Source organism: Camelus ferus, chromosome 5 (assembly GCF_009834535.1).
Source record: "Camelus ferus isolate YT-003-E chromosome 5, BCGSAC_Cfer_1.0, whole genome shotgun sequence".
In the NCBI taxonomy this organism is placed as follows: domain Eukaryota; kingdom Metazoa; phylum Chordata; class Mammalia; order Artiodactyla; family Camelidae; genus Camelus; species Camelus ferus.
In genome coordinates this window covers 80,642,494-80,667,163 of record NC_045700.1, presented here as the reverse complement: position 1 = coordinate 80,667,163, position 24,670 = coordinate 80,642,494, and the positions used below count along the sequence as shown (strand labels likewise).

At 37.6% G+C, this 24,670-nt stretch overlaps 1 protein-coding gene across 1 annotated transcript; it reads right to left on the bottom strand.

Annotated features, from left to right (window-relative positions):
• Positions 1–226: 226 nt before the first annotated feature.
• CNOT9 (CCR4-NOT transcription complex subunit 9) lies at positions 227–24,625 on the bottom strand. The gene is made up of 8 exons (XM_006186836.2): positions 24,487–24,625; positions 16,457–16,636; positions 15,161–15,276; positions 13,099–13,208; positions 8,375–8,484; positions 4,518–4,616; positions 4,217–4,308; positions 227–2,550 (listed from the first exon to the last, which is right to left on the bottom strand). The coding sequence occupies exons 1-8, from the start codon at positions 24,508–24,510 to the stop codon at positions 2,382–2,384; spliced, it is 900 nt and encodes a 299-aa protein (XP_006186898.1). The 5' UTR covers positions 24,511–24,625; the 3' UTR covers positions 227–2,381.
• Between the last annotated feature and the right edge of the window lie 45 nt (positions 24,626–24,670).

The window sequence follows — 24,670 nt, the reverse complement described above, 5'->3', positions numbered from 1 at the left end:
CAAAAAAAGGCACCATCCCAGCCTCCCAAACAGCTTTTACACATCAGTAAGACTCTCTCAAAGGACCTATCCACAAAGGGACCCATCACTGCCCTCTTGCTAGGGCAGTGTGTGAGTGTAGGTGGACAGAGGTAGAGAGCCAGGGTTGCCAAGGATCATCTGACCAAAGTGCCTAGGTATCTCTATACTTAAACAAAATAAAATCTCCAGTTTAAAGGAAAAATTATTGCTATAAAAACAGAAGCATGTTTTATTTTAATCCTGTCGAGGGAGAGGGATGGAAAACACAAAATGAGGGGAAGGGGTCTCTTTATACACACACAACATTAGGACCAACTACAAGGAACAATACCCATTTCCACTCCTCCCGCCAACTCCTATGTGGGGTCCAAGGCCAGCTGAGAATAGATGGAACAAGAATTAAGACACTATTGGCACAGGAACATGGCCAATACACCAAAAGATGGAGAAGAGAATTTCTCAGGGAGCAAAGCCCTGGGCCTCAGCTGCTTTCCCAGTGGAGGGGGAATGAGAAAACTTTGGCTCAGCAGGAAGGTGGTTGGCAAAAATCAGGGTTACCGTAGCTGGACTCTCCAGATCATAAACTATGGGTTGAAGAGAGTCAAGACGTTTATCCAGTCCATGCTGTTCTCTGCTTTCTCCAAGACCTCTTCTCTTCAGGCTTGAGATTACTGAGAGCTGGTCTGGTTTTCCTCTTCATTTTGGAAAGCAGGGGAGTAAGTGCTTATTCTACCTTTCCTACATCTAGGCTACTTAATTACTACTTTTTTGGCTCTAAAGAGACAGAAGCCAACCAACAAGGCCGGCTCCCTTTGTGAAAGTCGGCTTGAAAGAGCCCTTGGGTTGGCAAAACTGACTCTGCAAGTTTCTCTGAGACTGCCCCTTATAGACCCCAAACATGTTCAGAGACACTTTCAATTGTATACATGAGATATGGACAGAAATACTTGGTTCCTCTCTACTTGGGCTAATAATCCCATCTTTGGTTGGAGATGGGGTTTAGAGAGAGAGAACAGATGATGGCAGAGGGAAGAATTAGGGGAAAGCAAGGCAGTTTACACTGAGTTACAGATTGAAGCCTCTGAATTGTGATAGAGTCATCTAAAGCTCCAGAGAAGGAAGGGGGATTCTCTGACACAATATGAAAAAGTGGAAAATAGTTTAGTGGCAACCCTGTAATTCCCATAGACCAAAAGGGAATGCATCCAAAAAAAAAAAAAAAAAAAAAAAAAAGGGAAAAAGACTGAGTGAATGAGCAGAGTCCAGCCTTCTATCTTAAATCTGAATAAAATTAACCCATTCATCTAATACTGCTTCAAGTACAATCATGAAGACAGATGGAGCTGCAGAAATTTACACTAAAGCAAAGAATGGGATCAAGTAGCCTGTCATTTTAATCTCAGGCACCTCCCTTTTAAAAGTCACCCAGAAAATATCCTTGAGGACTTAAAGATGAGGTCCACTGTCATTTCTCCTCCAATACAATACCCTTCCAGGACAGCCTGATGAATTAAGACCTCTACTGTAAGTTTAATGGGCGGGAAGTGAAGAACAGAAAGGCACTGAGATTTGGAAAAGCTAGCAGCTAAAGCCAGAAACAAGGTTAAGGTCCTTGTGGCATCCAGAACTGGGGGTAGAATGGGAAAGGCAGGGAAATTGGTGGTGGCTTCCTGCTGTCCTTTGGCTTTATATCCTTCCCCTGCCTCCCATTCCTCCCAACAGCTCATGTAGTATTGGCCTGCCAGAGGGGATGTAATGCCCAGACCAACTTTTTATTGAGCTTATGCAGCTAACAGACTTGTAAACAGTGCCAGTTGACAAAGTTTTGCTGAATATTACAGCCTGTGTCCACTAAACACACCTCTCTCTGAGATTAACAACAAAAAGCCAAAGTAAACAAATACTGAGAGAGAGAATGAAGAGACACATCTTGAGTCTTCCAGGAAGGCAAAATAGGAAAACGCCACATGGCTTGGTCCCAGGCATTCACCATGCCTAGAGTGCTGCTGCTGTCACCAGTCTTCCCTCCTGCCAGCGGCTGGGGAGAGGTGAGGGGGAAGGGTCATCTTAGGCATGCTGCAAATACAGCATTTGCTGGTGTTGACATCCTCCTGGGCTGTGGTGGCAGACCGCTGTGTCAGGAGCCATTTCCTGGGAGTAGCAGAGGGAGCCCAGGTCCTCAAGGCAGCCTGAGATGGCAGCTTACACACCTCAGCTGGGGTACCTTGCCCCTTTTCTCCAGTGCAGTTCAGCATTGAGGTTGTCTATTCCCGGTTGGCGATAAAACCTGAGCTGTTTTCCTTGCAGGATCCCCCTCCCTTCCCCAGCTTGGGGGATTAGTGGGAGGGGACAGGGGAGGATCACTGAGGGGGCAGGGGGATACCCCGGGGATCGGTGACCTGGCCCTCTTGCAGGTTCTTCACCAGTTGTGCAAGCCAGCGTTTCGTGGTGGTGTCATCTTTTAGCACCTGGGCGAAGGTAGTGTCCTTCAGCTGGTCAGGGAGGCACTGCCTGAGTGCTTCACGTGCCCTACATCAGAAACAAACACACCAACCAGGGAGACCAACAAATAAACCCACATTTGGGGGGCAGGGAAGAGTCTCTTTCTTAGACATAAATATATAGACCCCTGGGAATCTATGGCCCTGCCAAGATACTTTAAGAAGCCATAAAAATTCCTTAAAGCTTGTATTAAGCACAGGTTCAGAGATCTCCAAGATCTGTTGTCTGCAAACATTTTCAGAATGATGCCCCAATGTAGAATTTCGTGACAAAGCAAATGGAATAAAATGGTGCAACAGTTTACTTCAGTTCAAACTGCTGATTTATAACAGTAAATATTGTCAAAATACTCATGTTAGAAATATATGGGTGATAATAAAGGAAATTTCCAAAATCAGTACATTAACAGGGGATATGACCTGACTCACAGTACAATAAATTAATGAACTTTAATTCTAAACTGATAAAATTTGTGTCTTTCCAAAAATGGCTTCAGTTTAATAGTTAAAATCCTTAATAAAAAAGGGGGGTGGAGGGGAGGGGATAGCTCAGTGGTAGAGTACCTGCCTAGCATGCACAAGGTCCTGGGTTCAATCCCCAGTACCTCTACTTAAAAAACAAGTCAATAAAAAAGGGGGGGTGGTGGTGAGGAGGGTACAGCACAGTGGTAGAATGTGTGCTTGGTATACACAAGGTCCTGGGTTCAATCCCCAGAGCCTCTGTTAAGGAAAAAACCAAACCAAACCAAATCAAACCAAAACAAACAAATGAAAAACCCTTAATAAGAGATAAGCAGTAAAAACAAAACTATGGTAGCAATATTATCAGGTGAACTTTGAAATATTTTCTTTAAAAGAGAACCAGTAAAAGCCAAATCTGAAAACTTCAAAAAGGCCATTTATAAGGCGGTTTTTAAAAAAAGCTATGGCTTTTGTACTCAGACTAGTTTTTTTGTACTCAGACTAGCACAAGTTGAGTTTTAAACATAGTTTCAAACTTTGGTGAAACAGAAAACACCAAAGAACAGGACAAAATGGTCAAAGAAACAGTGAGCGCTTAAATAACGTCAGTGGCAGAAGGCGGAGTTCACATTAAACCAAGTTACCCTTATTCCTAGGAACACAGAAATCAACCCATTATGTGGTTTAGCAGAATGAGTAAGTGGCTTTCAGCATGAATTATGGATTTACAAAGCAAAAGGTCAAAAATTTCTAAACTGCGCCGTATCTACAATGTGTAATTTCTGGTAGGAAGATTATGAACACAGGGAGATAAAATAATTAGCTCAAGGACTTTACAGGAATCAAGAAGAGAACTGAAAAAATAATTTAAGAGTGCTCTGGGCCTGTTCCTTTTTAAAGAGATCTTTGAAGATATATTTTTTTTTCTGATCACCTGAAGTAGCAACAGAAAGCTCAAACCACAGGAGTAATGTATCATAAGATTCCCTGGGAACTGCCTGAACTCTCTGGAATTTTACAGTAGGGTACAGAGTCCCAGTGGAAAGATAAAACTCTGACAGAATTTTAAATTCAGCACTTCAGATTTTACAAGGAATTAATCAAGGTCTCAGACAAACTAAATATAGTTTTATCCCTTCCCTGTCCTAAAGATATAAGAGCTATGCCATGAGAGGGGGCAACCACTCACCAGAGTATTTCCCCAAAGTCCTATAAATTCTGTAAATGTTTACCTGGGATTATCTGAGAGTCGAAGGTAACATCTTACTACGTGCTTCAGCAGACGGGCGGAAGGCTCTTTGGATAGCTGCAGGACCATCTTACCCTGTTTCCCCCCAAAGAGGGTGGGGTGGGGAAAAAGACACCAAACACAAAATAATTCTAGTTGACATCAGAGATCAGATATTGCAAAAATCATTATACAAAGTTCCATGGTTGTTACTTCTAGTTGGAAGACTGAAGCCGCTCAGTGTCGACTGCAAAGGGGTTGTGTGATCAGAAGTAGTTACAAAGGGGGTAGATTAAAGAACTCACCAAGATCATGGCAACATGAGAGAAACGCTCATACGTCTGACATATATAAGCCAAACCAGTGTCATCTAAGAGGATCTTCTGAAGGATGAATGTGGCAACCTGGTGTAAAACAAAATTAAGGAGTCTAAAACATTGCTCAGATTTGCCTTCCAGCTGACTACTCATCTCCCAGAAACAACATGAAGCAGAAAACTAAGCAAAGATCCTGGCATTATATATACCTTACTCAATGAGATATGAATAGTACAAAAAAAATTAATAAATATTACCATATTGAACACTTACTATGTGCCAGAATTTTTCCTAAAGCCATAACACACATCTTATTTTCACAACAAACCTATGAGGTAGGTACCATTGTTATTCTCATTTTATATAAAAGGGTAGATAAAATTACCAGATTCTTAAAAACCAGAGACTTTCTCAGTTACTAAATACCTACTGTGTGCCAGGTACCACTGAAAATCAATAATTTGCCAGGTTAAGGTCCCAAGTGACAAAGCCACTAAATCGCAAAGCTACTAAGTCTAAATCTAGTTTGAATACAGAGCCTCTTTTCTTTCCCATGGTCCAAGATGATTTTAGAGATTCAGCTATGCCTCAACTTCTTCCAAATGAGGTTAAGTAAAGCTTTTCCTATTCTTAAAAGATTTTTAAGAAAATAAGATTTTTAAGTCCCCCTTCAAAAATTGTTCCAACAGTAATAAAGTAATAAACTCAATTTAAACTCATTAACTCTTACATAGAAGGGATTTAAAAAATACTAGTTTAACTCAAGTCAAATAATTATTATAATGATTCTCTTCCTTAGCTGCTCATCAGAGCCAACTGTGGGAATTACTTATTTTATTTTACTATTTTACTGGGGTAAAACGTAGTTAGCTAAATAATGGTCCCTAAAGATACCCAGGTCCTAATCACCAAACCCTGGGGATGCTACCTTATGCAGCAAAAGGGACTTTGCAGATGTGATTAAGTTAAGAATTTTGGGGGGTGGGGTAGGGGGCAATAATCATCCTAGATTATCCAGGTGGGCCCTAAATGTAATCATCGTAAGGATCCTTATAAGAAAGCAGTAGAAGGAGATTTGACCACAGAGAAGGTGATGTAGAAGCAGAGAGATTTGAACATGCTAGACTGCTGGCTTTGAAGATGGAGGATGGGGGAATGAACCCAGAAATGGAATTCTAGAAGCTGGAAAAGGCAAGGAAAGGGATTCTCCTCTAGAGCTTCCAGAGGGAACATAGCCTTACTGACACCCTGACTTCAGCTTGGTGAACTGATTAACAGTTTCTGGCTTCCAGAACTGTAAGAGAATAAATCTGTGGTGTTTTAAACCATCAATCTTGTAGCAATCTGCTACAGCAGCAAAAGGAAACTAATACAAACATATACACAGTAAAATGTGCAAAGTATACTAATCTTAAGTTTATCTTGATGAATTTTTACCTGTGTACCCATTTGTGAACCACAACCAAATTAAATATAGAACATTTCCAATACCCCATAAGATTCCCACGTGCATTTCCCCAGTCAATAAATATCCTTCCTACTGGGTCACAGCAGCCTACCCTATGACCCAGCAGTCCTTTTGAATCTTACTTTTGAATACTTTTCTACCCAGCCTGCCAGTCTAGGTTCACTTTTTATGTATAATGCTTAGTCTAACATTTTGCCATAGTAGGCTCCCAGTAAAGTAGTGGTTCTCAATCAGAGCTGTGTGACATGATCACCTGTGAAATGTTTAAAAAATCCTGATGTCCACGTTCTGTCTCTGACCTATTGAACCATTCTCCAGGGTAATGAAGTCTGGACATTTGTAATTTTTAAAATAACTTATTTTGGAAAGCTGTTTGGCAGTATTCACTATAAACATAAAGTGTACAAGATAAGGTGTCTGTTTGTATGGAACAAAAGAAGAAAGACATACCAGGAACTGACTACTAACCATAAAAGGCAGGATAGGAGAAGTATTCTAGTTGAAGTGTGAAGGTCAATGGGAACCTCTACACATCAAGGATGAATCAATTCTAGTAATGGGCAAGGAATGTAAACACAGGAGGGATCATTGGGATGGGGGTTCCTGGAAGATGAAATGTCATAAAAGAGAAAATGAGTCTTTTTCTGCCCCAGCCTTATGGCTTCTTATAAAGCCAAACTTGAAAAACCTATTCATAGCCAACTACTAATAAAAGACGACAGAATACAGTTTGCAACCATTCCAATTCTGTCCCAGAAATCCACTGAAATTAACAAAAAGAACTAAAATTAAGGAGGAAATGAACACAGATCACATGCCACTTATTCTTTTTGTGTTTAAGTAGAAAACTGAAGACCGAGGTATAAACCTTCCCTAGACTGGCAAGCTGGGTGGAAAAGTATTCAAAAGCAAAATACTTGACTTAAAAGCTGCCAACTTCAGTTCATGACATCTCTCCTTCCATCCATTATTTTTAAACAAACAGCGATCTTAGAATGATTCCCACAGGGAAAGTTTTGTAGAGACATACCCTAAGAAGGGGTTACAGTTATCTACATTTTCCAGGGAAATGAAGAATACATGGACTTTAAAAAAACATTTAAAAAAAATCCAAAGATAAAAAATTCAAAGAAGAGCTGAAAAAACATGAGAAGTGAGAGGGCAGAGACTAGAGGAAAAAAATTAATATAAAATTAAACTGCTACATCTATACATAGAATATTTCTACAAAGGTTCTGTAAGAAAGTGGTCATATTGGTCACTACTAGGGAGAAGAACTGAGAGGCTGAGGTAGGAGACTTACATTTATTTGTATACCCATTTATACTAGCATTTGAGTTTTTTATTTGTATTGGGCATTCAAAATAAAAATTTTTATATCATTACATGTGCTTACATCCAACTCAGCAATAAATACTTACTGAATTAAAAATGAAAGTGACTAGTCTAGTTAATGTAACTAGACATACTTTAGAAGCAGAGGTTAGATATTGCTAAAAATAGCAACATGGAAAAGTATCCTTGAGAAAAATCACATGATATGAAATTAAAGATAGAAAGTAATTAGAGACAGAAAAAAGATACATATATAAAAATAGACTATATAGCATTAACTGATGTTGCTGGAGAGGTCAGAACAAATTAAAGGGAAAACTAAAAATTAACAAAAAGGAGACACAAGGAGTAGGCTCTTTCAGAAAAAAACTCTGATACAAGGTTATCAAATGAGGAAGGCAGGGTAGAATGAGTGTCCAGCACGCACAATGTCCTGGGTTCAAACCCCATACCTCCATTAAAAATAAATAAAAATATAAAAACTGAATTACCCCCTCCCCCCAAGAAAAATAATAAAAAAAAATTATCAAATGAACTTAAAAATAATATAAGAAGCTTAAAATATCCATACAGAAAAGGCAAGTTCACCAAGAAAATAAAAAAATTAGGCTGACCCAAGATTTCACTACAACATTCAATACCAGGAGACAACAGGGCTATGGCAACTGAGTTCTGAGAGGAAAAAATGAGATGAGAATTTTATACTCAGCCATGTCATTCATGGTTAAAGCAAGCAAAGTAGGCAGAAGCTCAAGTATATATATACACTTAATTATGCATTAAAATTGTCTGGAATAATACACCTTTGACTGAGAAGTGGGTTCAGAGAAAAGGGAGAAATTTAGTGTTTATTTTGATATTCTTCCAAAGAGTGTGGGTTTTTAAAGCATCATTATATAACAATTTTTATTCAAAAGAGAAAAAAATATTCAACAAAGTTTAAAAAAACTTGAAGGGAAGCAGAAAATGATCCCACAACCATAAAGAAGTAGCCTAAGAGTCAACACAATATAGAATCTAATTAACATATAAAAGCACATACCGTTTTAGAAAGTTCACTGCCAGATTCCATAATGCGCAAACACAAAGGGATAATTTCTGTTGTCAATAAAAAGTTGATTACTTCCTGCTCATCTGTTTTCACCAGGGCCCCTAAAGAAAATATGGACAAACAAAATTATTTGAGTCAGGATTTCCAATTAAACTTGTTCATCCAGCTACGTGTGGAACTTAAATAACATACAACACCAATGGTGGTTTATATGTCAGAGAATCAGATTCATATCTTTCCTTAAAAAAAAAGGGAAGAAGAAAAAAGGCACAGGCTGTTATCTGTAACACTTAAAGATCAGGCACCAAGTTTGGTCCATCATACAGTTAGCATCAGTTAAACTTCTAGTGATGCTATCACTCTTGGTAGACAATTATACAGTAATATCACCATCTATTCTCCAAATATCTTAGGCAAGAGAGAAATCTACATCAGTAGCAGCAAAGAAATGACGTCAATTTGAATCCTACTTCACAATAGGCATAAACAAATATTACTTCCTGGTTATATAATTGCCCCTCTTTCCCCTCAAAGCATCAACATTGTAGGGTATACCTAAACAAGAAACACACACACACCAACACCTGGACTCTAATTCTGGTTCCACAACTAGTTTACCTAATTTGATAAAATTATCTTCCCTTTGCAGGCCTCTGCTTCTTTAAAAAAGATTTGGAACAAATGAATTCTAAAATTTATCCCAGTCCTATTATTCTGTTGGTTTCTGAACTGACACCAGTGACCAGGTGACACAGTCCAGTGATACTGTCTCAATTCTGTATACAGGGAGGCAGAGTCCCATTAAACAAATGACTGTTCCCTGAGCTGTCCAATGTATCACTAGCTTTTATATGAAAGGCCTTGGTTAACTGGACCTATAATAACTAAAGTCAATCATTTCAGGTGAGAGTAAGGAATATCATTTACTTTAACCAGAAATGACAATCTATAAATGCCTTATTGCTAAACCTCACAGCAAACAACACATGCTACACTAATATGGCTTAACAGATGTCAAATTATTACTTTACTTAGGTTTAATTCCCCCTCCCCTCACCACCCGTCTCTAGTAGCCACAAATCTGATCTCTTTGTCTATGCCTCACTTAGATTTTTCACATATATAACCCATTTTGAGTTAATATTTGCATAGAGTACAAGGTATGGATTGTGGTTCATTGTTTTATATATCGATACCCAATTATTCCAGTACCATTTATTGAAAAGACTATCCTTTCTTCATTAAATTCTCTTTGCACCTTTGTCAAAAATCCAACTGACTATATTTGTGTGGGTCTATCTCTGGACTCTCCATTCTGCCCTACTGATCTACAAGTCTGTCTTTCCCCCAGTATCACACTGTCTTGACTACTGTAGTTTTCCAGTAGGTCTAGAAATCAGGTAGTGTGTATCTTCCAACTTTATCCTTCTTTCCAAAAAATGGGTATTCTAGTTCATTTGCTTTTCCAGATAAATTCTAGGGACACCTTTTCAATTTCTATATATTTAAAAAAAAGTCCTGCTGGGGTTTTGTTAGAATTGCTCTAAGTCTACATATCAGTTTGGGGAGAATGACATCAACAATACTGAATCAGTGATATACCAACTGATGACCATGGTATATCTCTGCATTTATTTAGGTCTTCTTTGACTACTTTTATCATTGTTTTAGTTTCCAGCAACAGATTTTGCATGCATTTTATAAGATTTACACTCAAGTTTTTCATATGTTATGGTGAAATTTCAAATTTCTAACTGCTTATTGCTAGCACATAAAAATGATTGATTTTTGTATACTAACTTTATATCCTGCAACCTTGTTAAATTCACTAGTTCTAAGAGTTTTCTGTAGATTCTCCAAGATTTTTCAAGGTAGTTAATCATATTGTCTGTGAATAGACAGTCTTATTTTTTCCTAATTTGTATGCCCTTTATTTTTTTCTCTTGCTGTAATACACCAGCTAGGATATCCAGGATGAGACTGAGTAAGAATGGTGAGAATGAACATCCTTGCCTTGTTCTCAATCTTAGTGGACAATTTACAGTTTTTCATATTAACTATGATCTTAACCATAGGGTTGTTTTTGTTTTCTAATTTACCAGGTTGAGAAAGTTCTCCTCTATTCCTACTTTGCTAGAGTTTCTATCATGAATGGATATTGAATTCTCTCAAAGGCTTTTTTTAAACTACAGAAATAATCATATGATTTTTCTTCTTTAGTCTGTTGATATGGTCAATCACAATGACAGTTTTGAAAACTGAACCAGCGTGCATTCCTGGGATAAACTCCACTTGGTCATGATGATCTTTTTTATATTATTGTTAGGCTTGATTTGTTAGCATTTTGTTGAGAATTTCTGCATCTATGTTCATGAGGGATACTGGCCTACAGTTTTTTTTCCCCCCAATGTCTTTTTCTATTTTTATTACCATTACTCTGGAATGCTGGTCTCACCAAGAGTTAAGAAGTCTCCTCTCTATGGTCTGGAGAAGTTTTATAAAATTGGCATTATTTCTTCTTTAAATTTTTGGTAGTGTTAACCAGTTGAAAATATTTGGGCCTGGAATTTTCTAGGCCGGAAGGTTTTTCACTACACAACTATTCAGCTTATCAATTTTTTCTAGAGTGTACTTTGGCAGACTGTATTTTTGCAAAGAATTTGTCCATTTCACCTAAGTTTTCAAAGTTAAGGGCAAAGAGTTATTAGCAGTATTACCTTTTATTCTTTTAATGTCTGTAGAGTCTTTATGCACCCCCTTTCATTCATGATATTTTGTAATCCATGTCTTCTTTTTTTTCTCCACCTATCTGGCTAGAGGTTTATTAATTTAATCAAATTTTTTGAATAAAAAATTGAGAGTGGATAAAATGCGTGAAGGTGGTCAAAAGGTATAACCTTCTGGTTGTAAGATAAAAAAAAGTCCTGGGGATGCAATGTACATTATGGTGACTATAGTAATAATACGGTATTGTATGTTCGAAAGCGGCTAAGATAAATCTTAAAAGTTCTCATCACGGAAAAAAATGTTATAACCATGTGTGATGAGGGATGTTAACTAAACTTACTGTAGTGATAATTTTGCAATGTATATATACAGTCAAATCATTATGTTGTATACCAAAAACTAATACAATGTTATATGTCAATTATATCTCAATTAAACAAAATCAGCTTTTGGTTTCACTTATTTTATATACTGTTTTTCTGTTCCTACTTTCATTGATATCTATTCTTTACTATTTCCTTCCTTTTTTTTTTTTTTTTTTTTGCTTTGGCTTAATTTGCTCCTTTTCCTAGTTTCTTACATTGAAAGTATAGATCACTGAAGGCCTCTCTTTCTAGAATAAGCATTTAATACTATAAACTTCCCCTAAGCCCCGTTTTAGCTGCATCCTACAAATTATGATACATTATATTTTTATTTTCATTCAGTTTAAAATATTTTTTGTTTTATGGTATGTATTATTTCATTTATATTCAAACTTGTTTGATAACCCTTGAACTGTAGGAAAAAGTCTAAAACCAAATATTCACCTTCTGCTTGTTCTCTCAAATGACTTGGGAAAAACTGAGTTTCAAAAAATATATGCAAGCGTAGGCAACTGACTTAGTACTGTCCAAGTATTTTTTCACCCCCTCCACTGTCAACTTTTATCCTAACATCACATAAGTGTATCATCCAAATGCAGTAGTCAAGAAACCAGCAGAAGTAGGATGATTTGAATCAGAACTATAAATATAAATGTTTTCTTTTGGCTGGAATCATGTTGATGTTTTAAATCCTACATGAGAATGTATCTTAAAAGTAGAAAAGAATACATTGGAGAAAAGTATCTAATAGAGTATCATTTAGGAGATATAAAAAGAAATAACATTCATTTAGAGAGTATGAGATAACAGTTACTCCTTAAAGGAGACTAAAATGCTTCTGAGAAATGTATCTTAGAAATACCAAACTTTTAAGTTATACTTCCCGATTCACGGTTTATAATCATAGGGATATGACAAAGGTTGAACATAAAAATAATAACCTAACAAAAACAGTTTGTATAATCAATGTTCTTTTGTTTGGTTAGTACTTTCAGCAAAAGCTATCAGAAAAAGACACTAAAAAAAGGAAGGGCAATTTAAGAAAGAAACCTTCTTGAATGTATTTACATTTCACAAATCCAAAGATAGTTCTTTCCCACCCAGGAGTCTGAGATCTGAAATAGCTGATATATTATTTTCTTGAGTAAAAAGTATTTTAGACACATTTCCCACTAGAAACATATATGGAAACATTAACTTGAGCATGCAGAGATTCAACAAGATAAAACAGAAGGCAAACCCTTGGAGTTATGGGAGAATAGCTTAGCAGTGAGAAAGACAAAAAACCAAACCAAAACAACAAATTCAAATTCTTATTCCTGTAATAGTCTTTATTTATTTACTAATGCTCTTGTTCTTTACTTTTCCTAAATTTAGTAAACATTTCTGCATATACACTGAATTTAATGGGCCTCATAGCTTTAGTAACAATACTCAGAATGGTACCTGATAAGAGCAATCATGTTCCTGATGTTCATTTATTAGTGAAAACAGACTCAACCTCAAAGATGAAAACAAACAATCAGTGAACAAAAACTATCAAAAGCCAGACAAAACACCTATGTTAAGAACACTATTTCGAATGATGATTTCAGATTTTCAAACACAATCCTAATAACTTACCAATAACTCCAAGACTTGTTAGCCGAAGATACTCAAAGGGACGCGTTTTACTGACAGTGTGCAAAAAAGGGTACAAAAAAAGTGGGATGTGTGCTGCAAGAAATGCTGACCTGGAAGAGAAAATAATCACATTCAGAGCCCAGAGTTAATTTCTAAGGATTCTGAACATTCAAATTTTCAGGTGGCTAATTCTGTTAGGCCTGTAACATTGCTTGACCAAGGAATCTCTAGGAATGACTGTTGCTGGTTATTAGTCTAGACCAGTGATCCGTAGGTGGGGTAACTGTGCCCCCCAGGGTACATGAGGCAATGTCTGGAGATATTTTTGGTTGTCATAACTGAGGGGATTGTCATCCAATAGGCAGAAGCCAAGGGTGCTCCTAAATATCCTACAATGCATAGTACAGCCCCTTCCTGTCCCCCTCCTACCACAAACAATATCCAGCCCCAAATGCCATTGGTGTCAAGGCTGAAAAGCCCTACCCTAGACCAATGGTTAAGAGAATACATGCTTTTCCCTGTAACCAGCACCAAGTACTTTAAAAACTGATAAAATATCCAACTGCAAGTTTTAAAAAATAGGCCATAAAATGTAATTAATTAAGTGCCTGAGAGATTCTCCTGGATATTCTCTCTCATCTAATTTATAACTGAATAATAATATTCATAAGTACAAGCTGACAAAATCTTATTAACCAAGATAATAAAACAAAGCAGCCAACACCAGGTTTATCTGCTATGTACAAATACACACTTTCTGTTGTTGTTGTTAGAGCTTTTAGATACACTAAACATTCTAAAAACATTTTAATCTGCAGATAATATGTTCAGGCAACTAACACGGAATCAGTCTATTACTTTATATAATTTATAGTGACACCTCAAAGGAGAGTCAAAACCCCCCAAATTTTAACACTCAGAGTACTCTTACATTTTTCTTAAGTGCTTACAAATAATTTTCTTATCAACTTCTTTAAAGCTCTGAAAGGTCAATGCCAACCCAGCACTCAGATTTTACAAGGAAAACTTGACAAAGTAAAGGCTTTAATAAGATGACTATTAAGTGTCTTAGGGCCATAAAAGTCACAAAGTAGGTTCCTGAACAGAATTTCCCTCTTTTCAATTTCTCAGATATAGCAGGAAGGCAAAAATGTCTCAACTTGCATGCCAATTCTCTCATTTATTACAGAGGTTGTCTAGAATCCTGTATTAACAAGAAAGATTCTGAAGCCAAAACTGGCTTACTATGTGAGGAAAAAGTGCTGGGTTCAAATACTTACTGAACTCCTACTAAATGAAATGCACTAATCCTCATAGCATAGTGATGCCTACCATGGATTTAGGAGGGAGAGAATGCCATGTGCCTGATCTTTCCTGAGAGGTGACAACCATTCCTTTAAAGTTCCTTGCTATCAATGGGTAAAAAGTAAATGAGATGGAACAGTACTCAGCCTTAACAAGGAAGCAAATTCTGACATTTGTTATAATATGGATGAACCTTGAAAACATTATGTTAAGTGAAATAAGCCAATCACAAAAAGACAAATACTGTATGATTCCATTCATATGAGGTACTCAGAGCAGTCAAAACCATAGACAGAAAGTAGAATGGTGGATGCCAGGGGCAGGGTGGCAGGCAGAGGGATGGGGAGTTGTTTAATGGGTATAGAGTTTCAGTTTTACAAGATGAATAGAATTATGGAGATGGATGTTAGTGATGGTTGCACATCATGAATGTATTTAATACCACTGAACCAGACAGTTTAAAATGATTCAAATGACACATTTTATGTTATTTATATTTTATCACTATTTTAAAAAGCAAAAAAAAATTAATTACAAAAGAACATGTTAATTATAAAAGAACATAATCCCATGCTGTTACTACACTAAAATTTGGTAAACTAGAGATGAGAAATTCTTCAGAGGGAAAAAAAAAAAAAGTAAACGAGAGCCCTGAAGAGCCACACACACACACATGCACCTCTTCTCATCATTCAGAAGTAGTGTAGGACCACATTCAATACAAACTTCCCCTCCCACACTCATCCAAAGCGCTTACCTGGTTTCTGGGTGTGATGCCACACACTGCAGTAATGCCAGAGCATTGCAAACTCTGTTAGACTGGTGTGCTGTCAAGGTGGGTGGATTGATAGATGGATAAATATTTACAATTTCCTGAAAAATGGAAATCAGCACCAGATGAACAAGGAATAACTTTAATTCCCATGGTATGAAATCAAACAACTTTAATTCCACATATCCTGAAGAACCAAACCATCAAAGAGGGAGCAGAAATAAACCATTTTCCCATCCTTTCATCACAAATGAATTTGACTGAGACTATTTGAGACATTACTACATATATCTCTAGGAAGACTTCTATAGAGGCAACTGTGGTCACCCACACTTCCTCCTACATCCTGCATCATCTGTTGAGGCTTTCACTTGAAGGACTTTTACATTTATAATCCCTCTTTTTGTCAACAATGTACTTTAAGTTATGGTGATGAGACAGCTAGCCAGAAAGTGTTAGTAAATGAACCACAGTGACTCAAAGAAGTTTGTTTGGTCAGGTAGCAACTACAAAAAGGGGGAGGTAAGAACAAGGGTGTATGTGTGGGGATATATACAAACATCAGTGAATGTATGTGTTCTCTGTCAAAAGATGATTTGCTGAGTACAATTCCATTTATCTTAATTGTAAAACTTTTACACAGAAAATAGTCCTATAAGAAGGATTAGTTTTTTGGACACACGTAATAGAGATAGAATGTGAAAAATTAATCTAATTATTAGGAATTGTGAACAATACTTTAAAGGATGATCATTCTATCTTGGTATCTTAGGACTACACCATTTCAACTTACTCCCCACAAATGACCATTCTGGTCAGAACCAAATTTCAGTTATTTATTCTTTAATGTTTAAGTATACCCAACTTTAATTGTAGAGCTGTTATACTTTATCTTAATATTTTCTTTCCCCAGAATATACCTTTCAGTCCTTATACCTTCCTTTCCACCTTCTCTTCCCCTGTCATGTAGAATTATTTTGTAGTACTCCTAAAGCTGTGTTTCTCAAAGTGTAGTTCTTAGACCACCTGCATCAGGTCACCTGGGAGTGGGTGAGTTGCCTGTTAAACATACAAATTTTTCATCTCAGACTAAATAAATCAAACTTCTTGGGTAGGATCCAAGAATCTGCATTTAACAAGTACCTCAGACTTTTCTAAAACAGATTCTTACAAATGCTGACGTTTTAACATTACTAAAGTTTTCAAAATCATTTGGGCAAAGGCAGAGAGGTACAAGAGTGATAAACAGTACTGAACTGCAACTCATGGATATATACCCACCTGTAAAAGTGCTGCAATAGTACCAAATGAATGCCACAGCATGGGTGCAAGGTCAGGAACAGATTCCCGCTTCTTACTTAGCTCCAGCAAAGCATTTTCCCTTGTCTCAGGACTGGACAGCTCGTTGATCCACTGATATATCTTTTCTCTATCCACCTGGGCCAATGCAGTAGGCACAGGCTTCAAGTGAAGACAAGAAAGTAAACATGTGAGTTTCATTAGAGTCAAACCAAGACTTACTCTGCAGTAGTGCTTTAGAGGAAATATATTTTTCATAAATACCAGGAGAGCTTGTCTCAATACATATACTTGATGTAAACTAATTTAATCTATCAAAATCTAAAATGCACAAATCTCTTAATAGTTCCATGTTTATGTACCTCCAATGTTCACAGCAGCACTATTTACAACAGCCAAGACATGGAAGCAACCTAAATGTCCATCAGCAGATGACTGGATAAAGAAGTTGTAATACACATATATATTCCATTATATATACATATGTGTATATATATATTCACATGCATACGTTTTTTATATATATATTATGTGTATATATATACATATATATACACACACACACACCCCCACAACTTCTTTATCCAATCATCTGTTGACGGACATTTAGGTTGCTTCCATGTCTTGGCTATTGTAAATAGTGCTGCTATGAACATCCAACACTTTCTTGAACTGTATTACACAGCTCCTCACAGTATTTACATGTTACCACTACACTTTAGTGTGACAGAATGATGACCTACCCATTACACAAATATAAAGACGTGGAACAAAAAGGACAACTGTCTTTGTTGAAGAAGAGAATGAAGTCTAAGATGGACTTTGAGGTATAGTAACATTTACTCTATCCAAGCTGAACAGCCTTCTATAAATGGAAGCTTGATTAGAAGCTTTTAGCTTAATGTTTATCATTTCACTTGCTTGACCGAATGAACCACAAAGTGAAGTTCTGCTAAATGGACTGAAATACCGTGCAACTTAAGTCTTCTTTAAGTGCCTCACAGTAATCTGCTAAAAGCTGTTTTGTAATCCTCATCAGTGATGCTCCTCAAGAAAACACAGGCTCCTAAATGATGTAGAAGGAAAAGGGTACTTTTCCCCCACTTCCAACAGCAAAAGCAGTATGGTCTAAGCACTTGCCCTTTCTATGCTGCTACAGATAGGCCTTCAACTTTAAAAAGTATTTTTGGAAATGTAATTCCCACCAGAAGATAGGATATGTTTATTTAGAGTATTACATCACCTTAAAAGCTCAGTGGGAATAACGGCTAAAATTTGAGCTTTGGGTTTCCTGTCCACAGTCTCTTGGATGGTCCACAATCCTAAAGAGGGCCCCACAGACAAGGCTCCAGCCATACAGTATCTATACTGTATCTATACAGTATCTATACTGATTAGTCATTACTCACTCCTAGAGGCTTGTCTTCCATACACCACTATAAGTAAACTCCATCACCCTTTCTAGAGCCAATCTGTGACCTGTATCCAGTACCCCTGTACCCATCCTATCCTGGGGAACCCTAGGTGAACAACACCAGGCTGCACTGGTACCCATAGTCAGCAAATCATGGCTTCTGAACACCAGACCCCATCCCCAAATATTCCATTTCCAGAGTGGGCTTGGCTCCAGCAGAGCAGACGGTTCCCTTGGAGTAGTGCTAGCACTCTGGAAGGCCAATGTCTGGTGTCTACTTGGGTCCCTAAGGCCATGACCACCTGTTGCCAGTAATATTCCAAATTTCGAGGCTACTTGTGGGAACTGCAGCCTCCATGGGACTTTGGTTCTAAGAGAACTAGAGATGTCAGGTGGATGGTAGTGTGGTCCTCTCAGGTATACATTTGGAGATATGAGTTCTGTAGCCATTCTAACAATAATAAGGCAGTGAGGACAGTTTGGTACCAGGAAATATCTGAGGTAGGGACCCTTCTTTTCATCATCTCTGTTGAATTTCACCCCCAACTTAATAAAAGGAGTTAGTTTAAACACTGAATACCTATTTGTTATGGGATAAATAGAATTATTTCTTAAAAATGAGAGCTCACATATATAGTGCTTGCTTTGTCAGGCACTGTCTTACGTTATCACTCTCATTTGATGAGGAAACTGAGAAACAGAGTTGTTATTTAAAAGTTAAGTGGCAAAGCCCAGGATTTCATCCAGGCAATCTGGCAACAGAGTCCATGCTTTAACTGCTTTGCTAATGCTGCTTCTCACTTGCCTGAAATATTAGGTCTGATCTAAAGACAACTGTACAAAAACTATTTCTACACAACAGAGATAGGGAATATATAAAAATCTCAGACAAAATTAAAGTGTTACTGCTGTTAGTTCAGCAGAATCTGAAAAAACAATCAGCACCCATGAACAATATCATTGATACTAAGAGAAAATCTCTACTTATTGAGATTATAAGACCATCATTTTAATGGGAAAAGTCAGTGAAATAGTTTGACATAGTTCTGTATGTCAAATCATGGCTCAGATGGACATAATTGTACTAATGACAGCCACCAACACACCCCCCCAACCTACATCAACAAGTAATTTTATAACATAGGGAAATTCAGTTATTTTGGAAAATAAAAGGGAAAATCTTTTAACATTTTGAGTTATATACTGATTTACATATTAATTTACAGTATCAGACAACTGATAAAATACTTTGGACATCACCCCTGAATAAAACTGCAAAACACAACTCTAGCATCTGACGAGATCTATATACCACATCTTCTTTATCACTGACTAGATCCTAATGGTAATAAAAACCCAAAATGCCTCTCTCTTTCTGAATCCCAAGGATCATTTAGACACAAATTTCACAAAAATATTAGAATCTGAAAATTGATGCCTTCCTAAAAGGGAGTGGGGAGTAAAAGAGTGGGGTGGGGTGGATGAGGGAACTATATTGTACTTTTTGAAACATGGTTTCATTTAATGATCACAGCAGTGTGGTTATCATCCACATTTCACAATTGATGGAACTACGAGTAAACAGTAGGCAGATTTCCTCCTCCTCTCACCTGTATTTATTTATTTTTTTATAATTTTTTGGGGGGGAGGAAGTTAAGTTATTTATTTATTTCTTTATTATTTATTTTAATGGAGGTACTGGGGATTGAACCCAGGACTTGGTGCCTGCTAAGCACACACTCTACCACTGTGCTATAACCTCCCCCTCATTCTGTATTTAAAGATCATCTCCAAAGATTCCTAGTTCACTTGCTGCAATTCTTTTAACTTATAATTTACTAATACATTTCTGAGGTGTAGCTGATATGAATACAACCTACTAGCACACACTGTCCAGCAGCAGAAAAACAAATTCATCTAACTTCTCTTTTGGAGACTACCTAACTTAAACGCACTAACAATAAGAGCAGGACACTACCACAAGAAAAGAGGTTAACATTTCTTGAATCAAATGAAATCTATGGATCTTTTCCTCATGAAAATACACAACTTCAAGTTGTTTTGCACATAATTTATTTTTTCCTGAAATTTACACATTTCAGAGAATTCAGACTCCTCTGTAACCCATTTATGGACTCAGAATTAAAAACTTGTTTATCAAGTTAAAGAATAGGAAAGACCTAGATTTGCAAGTAACTATACTAGTCCATAACTAGAATGCACACTGGAATGGGAACCAGAAATGGTTTCAAAACAGTGTTGCCATTTCTAAAACTGTGTGACCAAAGATAAATCATTTCCTTTTCTAAGCCTCAAATTTATTATTGGTTAAATGAGGAAACTAATATATTAAATCACTACCAAAGTCTCAGTCAGCTCTAAAATATTAGAAATTTCTTCCTTTAGTATAAGAGACTAATCTAAGTGGCTCTTTTAAAAAAAAATCTATTTTATTAAGGTACCATTTGCATACAATAAAATTTTCAAGTGTACTCCTCTTAAGTGTACATTTCAACGACCTTTGAGAAATCTATAAACCCAAGTGACCACCACTACAATCAAGATACAGATCATTTCCACTATCATCCCAAATTACCTAGTATTCCACAGCCAGCCCTCCACTATAGATTTTCTAGGAACTTTTTATAGGAAGCAGCATTTATTGAACATACTATATGCCAGTCACTGTGGATTATCTCAAATTATTCTCAAAATTCTGAGAGGAAACAAGTTCAGGGAAGTTTATCATACTTAAGCTCATACAAGCAAATACAGGGCAGAATTAAACTCATCTACTTCTCTCTAGAATCAGTGAGCCCTACTTGTTCTATAGGATTGAAATCACAAATATCCCTCCAAATTGAAGAAATTATTTAAGAACCCAATATACAGAACTTTAAGTTTGATTTTCTGTTACAGTTGGATTTGGCTAAACAGTAGCCAAACAAAGTCATTTATAAGAAACCTGATTTGGACTATTAGTTATCATCCTCAACACTTCCAAGATCAGAAAGAAGCACTTTTGTTTATAACTATGTATTTTTAGTTATAACCTGCTTAAAGTCAGTGGTCCTTTCCTTGAAACAGATGTGTTAAAAAATGTTTGTACCGTCAAAATTTAGGAGGGAATCGTTATTCTCTTTCCTGTGTCATGGTTTGTATGTGGCAAATGTATTTCAAGTAACTTTTTTCCTTCAGTAAAGCTTAACACAGGCTAAACATATATCAAAGTGAGCCACCAATGGTTAATTAACTCCAAGTGTCACAAACACAGGGTACTAATAGTTGTCCTATTTCTGAAAAATCTTAACACAGTGTGAAAATGAGAAAGATATTTAGAACTTAAAAAAGAAAAATATTTACTCATAAATGGGGAAGAAATATAGTTTCTCCTCCCTCTGAGTAAATTAAAAAATTGTTGTTGATGGCTCTCTTAAACAGAAAATAGACAAATGTATCAATACAACTTTAGTTCAAGGGCCAAACCAACTGTTGGTTTTCTTACCAATGAATATGTGACAGTGTATAAAGAAAAAAAGGAATTAGATTGGAAGAGATTATTTTCCCAAGTCTGATGATGATTCAACATGTGACTTTGGGTGTCTATATAATGACGATATTCCAAGAAAACACACTTTCTTAATAGTGCCAAAGGGAGATGTTAAATTAGTTAATTATCCTCATGTCTTTAAAAAATAAGAGCCAGAATGTTCTTCAAAATAACTTTATAAAAATGGAAGTGAATAAGCAAAGAAGTTAGTTAGTTTGCTTAAATCTTCAGGAGACAAAGGAGGAGACAGTGTCTGAATTAGACCCTTCAGAATGCACAATGTTCTTTTTACTTGCCAAAGAGGAAGGCATCTGGGAGTCAGCGCTGCTCAACAAAAAGGTATAAAATGACTAATGCTGCTGCTGGTTACATGAAAAAAGACGGAATAACAAGAGTTTAAGGATGTTAGAATTACCATGGGAAATTATAAAAAAAACAAAAACAAAAACAAAGAAACCCACACTCAGTGCATCTCCTAAAGGCTTACTTTGGCAGTTTTAAATCACGAGTATAACATTCATTACAGAAGACCCATGCTATGTGAAGATCTGTGGTTCTATTAAGCTGAAGCAACCTCCAAGGTCCATAACAAGTGATGTGTTACTTTGTTGAGGCAGGAATTAGAGTCCCAAGGCTGAAGTCTGGGAGCAAGTCGTTAAACCAATGAGTGAACCTAGCCAACCACTGAACATTTTGTTAGTCTTATTTAATACAATCCTGTGTGCTATTTCTGTCCCTATTTAGTAGATGTAAGAAAGAAATTATATTCTATGATGGCAATAATGAAGATGGTAGGATGTATTCTGTAAAAAAATCACTCCACTATATTACAAATTGCTGGCATAATATTTTTTAAAAAGTCGAAATTTAAGACACATGCCAAATTATCTCAATTCCTCCATCTAGTGAATAACACTCTGCATTCATATGTGATCATATTCTCCTTTGATAGTACTCTCTCTCCAGCTCAAGCGATGATTTACCTGTTATTTTAAAAAACAAATAAAGGTATATGCAAATACAAATTTTCACCATTAGGTATCTTCTTCAGTAAGAATCTTCTCAAGTGGTTTAGATTATTACCAGCACCACTGCATGTATTATTAACTCTTTTCAACTTCTAGTGAGTGATGTACACCATTAGTGTCCTTTACCCAGATCACAATAATACAGGCATTTTAGCCTAATGGAAGGCTTTAAGGATTGGGAAAGAGGGGGTTCAACTTATCTATGCTTCAGACTCCTCAATAACCAAATATTCCAGTGAATGAGTGGTACAAGGGAACTTATCAGAGCTTCTGCGTGGTCCAAACAGCATAACAGGTGAAAGGGTACCTAACAGCTCAACTTCTAAATAAAGGTAAGGCATTGTAAATTAAATTTAGGAAACATGTATTGAGTACTTACTATAAGTAATGAACCACAGCTTTAATGGCTGCTCAAAAATGTATCAGGGAGCAACTGAAAATAAAACGAATCGAATAGGTAGAGTTTGGAGAGGTATAAGGAAAAAAGCAGCTTGATATCAAAGGGTAAAGAAGACACAATCAGATTCTAAGAGATGGACAATCTAATCCTATTAGAATCCTTTGTTTAATTTGCTCCTTCCCTACCAGCAGCAACCTCATCTTCTGACTGGCTTTTCCCCAAATTATATATAAAATTTGGGAGAAGAAACAAAAAAAGGTGGGGAAATTGCAATCACCTAATTGAGAAATATAAAAGGTACCTCTCCACTGTGAACAGTTACAAACATTTAGAAACATGGTGACAGGGGGCAGAGATGCCACTGGCCCTGGAAATGACCATGTTTTTCGTAGCTTAAGGCAATTTTTTTTGGTCCTCTGTTTAGTACTTATGTCATTTTGCCTGGTAATGCAACTTCAGTATATTACTTTCTCCTTAAGTCACTTCATCTTGTTTAAACTGAAAAAGCGAGGTGGGCATTCACAAGAGTGTGCTCAAACTGTATGATCCCATTTGCCCATTATGGTTACTTGCTCTCAGCAGTCACCTCCCTCATCTGTACACCCTCATTCAGCAAAGTCTGTGCCAGGAACTGTCTGGCACTGGGGTAATCATGTAAACAGGACCCATACAATCCCTGTCCTTGACCTCAAAATGGGGACAAAGAAACAAGTAAATAAACACAAAAAATACAAATTTAACAGGAGCCAGACGCCCACGTGTGTGTGTGTGTTGTGTGTGTGTGTGTGTGTGTGTAAGATGGAGGGTAAGAGCATTACAGGAATAGAGATCAGAAAGTGCAACTTGGACTGGAAAAGCGTAGGTAGAAGAGATGGAACGGCCGCCAGTGTAGCTGGAGCCGCGTAGCAAGTGACATAAGAGACTGAAAATGTGGGTAAGGACCATTACGTTCAGGGAGGGCCTTGCAGGCCATGGCAAGGAGTCTGGATTTTATCTCAGTGCAATGCGAAGCCATGGGATTATTTCAGACAGGTTAATTTACAGTGTTTTCCTTGGTAAAGGATCACTCTGGTAAAATGAGATGTGTGAAAAAAGGTTTTAAACACAGAGAACCGTAAGTCAGAAGAAATAGTTATTCACTTCTCTGAGTCTTTGATCTTGCATCTGTAAAGCAAGTGGCTTGAGCTAGAAGCCATTTCCTCCCCTCCGCGATGTGCCTAGGCAGGAGGTGGTGAGAGTACGGGCGGTGTCAAATGGACCACGGAATTCCCCTCGCCCCCACCGACGCGCAGCACTCAACCGGCTCCCTGAAACTGTTGGTCAGCGCAATGAATCAATGAATGGCCCGTCCCGGCCGCCAGAGAGGCGCTCCGTCCGCGGGACCAGGCCTGGGAGCTGGAAAAGAACGCGATACGCCGCGCGAGAGGCCAGGGAGCCGACCGGCAAGGAAAGTGGCGGCCGGCTCCGCCACAGACAAGCGCGGCGAAGAGGGAGGCTCGGGCCTTGCTGGTTGAAGAAAGGAGGAGCAGGACTCTCGGCTCCACACAGGGAGCTCGGAGAAAAGGCCGAAACGCAGGGCTGAGGGATTCTGGGCCCAGGCCGGGCGGCCCAACCACTTACCGCAGCCGTCGCCAGGCTGTGCATGTTGGGAGCGGCCGCGGCTCTCCTCCCACCACCCGACGCGTCCGACCCGTCCCAACTTCAGCACCGCTGCCGCCAAGGATGAGCTGCCGCAGCCGCCATCCGCCTCCAGCTCGCTCCGCCCCTTTCGCAGCCCTCTGACCTTTCACCTCTGACCCCTCCC